This window comes from Oryzias melastigma, linkage group LG21, assembly GCF_002922805.2.
Source record: "Oryzias melastigma strain HK-1 linkage group LG21, ASM292280v2, whole genome shotgun sequence".
In the NCBI taxonomy this organism is placed as follows: Eukaryota; Metazoa; Chordata; class Actinopteri; order Beloniformes; family Adrianichthyidae; genus Oryzias; species Oryzias melastigma.
This window is the reverse complement of record NC_050532.1, coordinates 1,353,953-1,357,729: the sequence shown is the minus strand read 5'-3', so window position 1 is coordinate 1,357,729 and position 3,777 is coordinate 1,353,953. Positions and strand designations below refer to the sequence as shown.

The 3,777-nt window shown below is 37.0% G+C and overlaps 1 protein-coding gene across 1 annotated transcript; it reads left to right on the top strand.

Moving 5' to 3' along the window:
• Positions 1–894: 894 nt before the first annotated feature.
• On the top strand, positions 895–1,522 carry LOC112155318 (laminin subunit beta-2; the record flags this gene model as incomplete). The annotated part of the gene is given in 1 exon segment (XM_024286855.1): positions 895–1,522. A coding segment is annotated over 1 exon segment (140 nt), but the record flags the coding sequence as incomplete, so codon positions are not given.
• Between the last annotated feature and the right edge of the window lie 2,255 nt (positions 1,523–3,777).

The following is a 3,777-nucleotide window of genomic DNA, read 5'->3' as shown; positions in this document are numbered from 1 at the left end:
AATTCTTATGTTTATTTTGTATTTTTGTACTTATTTAAATTCTCATATTTTATTTTTAAATTCTTATGTTTACTTTAATTTTGTGTTTGAAACAAAGAACAATTAAAAAAACAATAATTCCACAATGAACCTGAACTGTCCAAAAAGTTCATTTCAGAGGTGCACAATTTGCCGTTTTAAAAATGCAAAAATCACAAGAATTGAGATCTAACAGTTTCTATGTTTTTTAACAAAAGATTTAACCTGTAGAGACAAAATAAAAAGACAAAACTACTCTGAACTATATGCAATGTTCTAGTGATTTATTCCATGAGAATGACATATGTTTGTCATAACACTTGTTATGTAAAAGTTTCAAAGCTAAAAACTAAAAATTTTTACTTTCAATTTTGAATAAAAGCAGTGCTAATGCAAATATCAGATGTGATTGGGCAAATGACCTGATGAGATGAGAGACTACACAGAGTTAAGGACATTTTTCCAGTTGGTATTTTAAGATTTATTGTCAGTAACCTTAATCCTCTTGAACATAGAGCCTAAAGCTCCGTTTTTGACTACTTTTAAGTAGTTTTTTTTTCAGTTTTTTACGTTCACCTCACAGCTGCACAGCAGGACGCCTGAGGGTGTCCGTCGTTTCTAGAGGGTTAAAGTTTCCTAAATGAATGCTCTACCCAACAATGAATAGATTAGTGTGAACACCATTTCAAGAATACCTGTTTAGCGTGTTCTTGAGCACGCTCGCTGTGAATGTAGCTTAAGACACAGCCCTGAGGTTCACCATTATTTCACTATGATCTTCTAAAAAGCTTTCCTTTTTTTTGTCGTTCTGTTTTAACTGGAACCCGTCAGCGTTTCCTCAGCATCTGTCACTCTTACTTCCCTCTCTGCTCACAGATCTGTCGAACACATTCAAGGAGAACGAGGACCGGATGCAGAAACAGCTGGAGGAGCTGGAAGATCTGAAGCAAAACGCCACAGACGTGCGAGACGAGCTCAGAAAAAAAATGCAGGCGTTCAGTGCCTGCCAGGTATGATGATCTTCTGTCGCAGAGGAGCGCTGAATACCCAGACTCTGGAACAGGCGAGCATCACTCATGAAAACGAAGCGCTGCTGTGGAGATACCTCCATTCTTTCAGTGTAATTCAATGTTTTACTTGTAAAGTGTTAACTGCATTCCTCTGTCCATGTACTGTACTTCTGAAAGCATTTATATCCACACTACTCTCTGTGGTGTTTGTGCCATTAAGCTATTTCATCTATTTTTACATTTCCTGTGGAGAGTTTGTTGGTATTGAGAGTGAACTTTTATCACATTAATACATAACCAACTATAGAAATATCAAATTTTGTTATAAGAAAGCTCTGAGAAAAGTTGTGATTTATTATTGTGATTTATTCTTGAGGTCCTTGGATAAATATATCCAAACTTGTGATTTTTTTTATTAAATTTGAATTGTATTTTTATTTTTTGATGTACATTAAGGGGAAACAAATAAATGTGATATGGTATGTGTTAATTCATCCTGTTGTGCCTTTTTATGTTGTGATTTTCTTCTTTTTGTTGTTGGAGTGTTTAAATTCTGCGCCACACGGGGGCGCTCTTTAGTTGCCTGTGATTGAAATAATTCCTACTTTGTCATCACAAATAACCAATAACCAGAGATGCCTTTGAATTAAAAAAGCAGACATTGTGTTTTGCACAGACACAACTCAAATTTAATTTAAAAGTTTGACAGTTTAAAAACAGACATGTTTTATTAAGATACAAATCACAAACATGCTAAGTGTTTTTGAGCCTTTTATTTACACAATCCATTCCTCCCATGACTGTCAGGAAACCTGGCTTGTTGGCAGACTCTTAAATTTGAGGTGATAATCCCCAAAAAGAAAATACAAATTAAACAAACACTTGGACATGATGGAAACCGGGAATAGACGCTGACGAACAAAAAAAATATTGAGTTTTGAATTTTATAGTTATCAATTTGGAGGCTGAAACCAGATGTGCTTAAAACGCAGAAGAGGTAGTCAAGAAAACTGCTGAATGACCTGAGCACAGGGCTGCATGCTGGTGTAGTGGTTCGCTCTGTAACCTGGCAGTCAGGAAGCATTGGTGTGTGTGTGTGTGTGTGTGTGGGCGTGTGTGTGTGTGTGTGCCCTGCAACAAAGGTGTGCCTTTACTTGAATGGAACTGGTATAGGCTCCAGCAACCTGGTGGCCCTAAAAGGAATTCAGCAGCTTCAGGAAGTCAGTTAATCAATCTTTAGTCATCTAGAATTTTTCATACATAATGTAATGCTCTCCACAAAAGATAAATAACATAGAGGAAGTTCAATAATAAAAAAGATGATAATATACCCCCTCACACAACCTTTAACCCCCTCTCACACCTCCTTAACCAATGCAGATAAACATGTGGAAATAGGCTGAGCACAAGAACACATTTTTGATGGTTAATATTTGAATAGAATAGAATAGATTAACATTGATCCCAAAAAGTGTAAATAAATGTAATATTTTCTAAATTTGAGAGCAAGTTCTTCTTTCCTTGATTGTATTGTAAAAAGCCTAAAAAAAAAAAAAAACTTAATTGAAATCCACAAACAATCCCTGCACTCCCCACTGGAAGCCCTTTTCCAGCAGATTTGCTCTCCAACATGCACTTCATTTGCTTTTCTGGTTTATTAAGCCGGCCTTGAAGTGGAAATTCTTTTCCACTCTTGAGTTTTTCTGTAGTTTTTTCTCAGTGTGAAGGAGGCCTGCTACTCCCTTTTGTAGCTCGGCTACAGCTGAGCTCTAACAAAGAGAGGCTGTCCTCCAGCAGCTCGGAGAATGCGGAATATGACAGATTTCATCAGATTCATCCGGCGGGGACTGTCTGCCAGCACAGGGCTCAAACACCTGCAGCCATCAGACAAACCTGCAGCTGTCTGAGAGAAAGAAATGCTCTCCAATTTGTCTTTTCTGAACTTTACTCCACCATTGGAGGTAATTCTGGATTAAAAAACTAAATACAGGAAGTTATGTACCTTTGATTTTTAGTGAATCAAGTCATGCAAACACCACAGACAGACAATTTCCTCACAGGTTCAATCAAATAGATTGGTTTCATTTAGCTGGAAGAGTGCATTCCTGCTTTGGAGAATTTATCTGAACAGGATGTTCCCTGCTGTAGAAAAAAAAAAACAGCTCCCAGGTAAACAACTTAATTACCAGGTAAAAGCAATGTAAATGTATAATTGAAAAAATGCAACATTACAAATCTGAGTGATAAAACCAAGTAAACAGAATGGGTGTTCATTAAGTTGGTGTATAAAGTTTTACCCACAGTTTTTAACATTTTTTCAGTTCTTTAGGGTTTGATGGCTTCACTCTACAGCTTCTCTTCTTCTTCTAAAAAGAACACAAAACATCAACTGACAATGAGGTGATTGTTCTGATGAGACATTTTCCAACTTGTGCGGGTGGGTGTGTATTGGAGACAAGCATTTTATTCCAAACTAACATTTGAGAGCGGTTTAAAGAAATAGCAAGTTATAGTTCCATCGGTTATCACACACTTGGCTGAGCAAAATTTGTCCAACACATTTGATCCATCCTTTGGAGGAGAAGCGAGCAGCAGTCACGGACAGACACTCTTCCACTAGACCACGGATCTGATGAAAAACTTATGATTCTACCATCACAAGGAGACTTTTGGACAAATATGGATCCATGGGAGAGTTAGGAGGAATATGCTGCTGAGAAACAAGAACACATTATGTTATATTATGTTA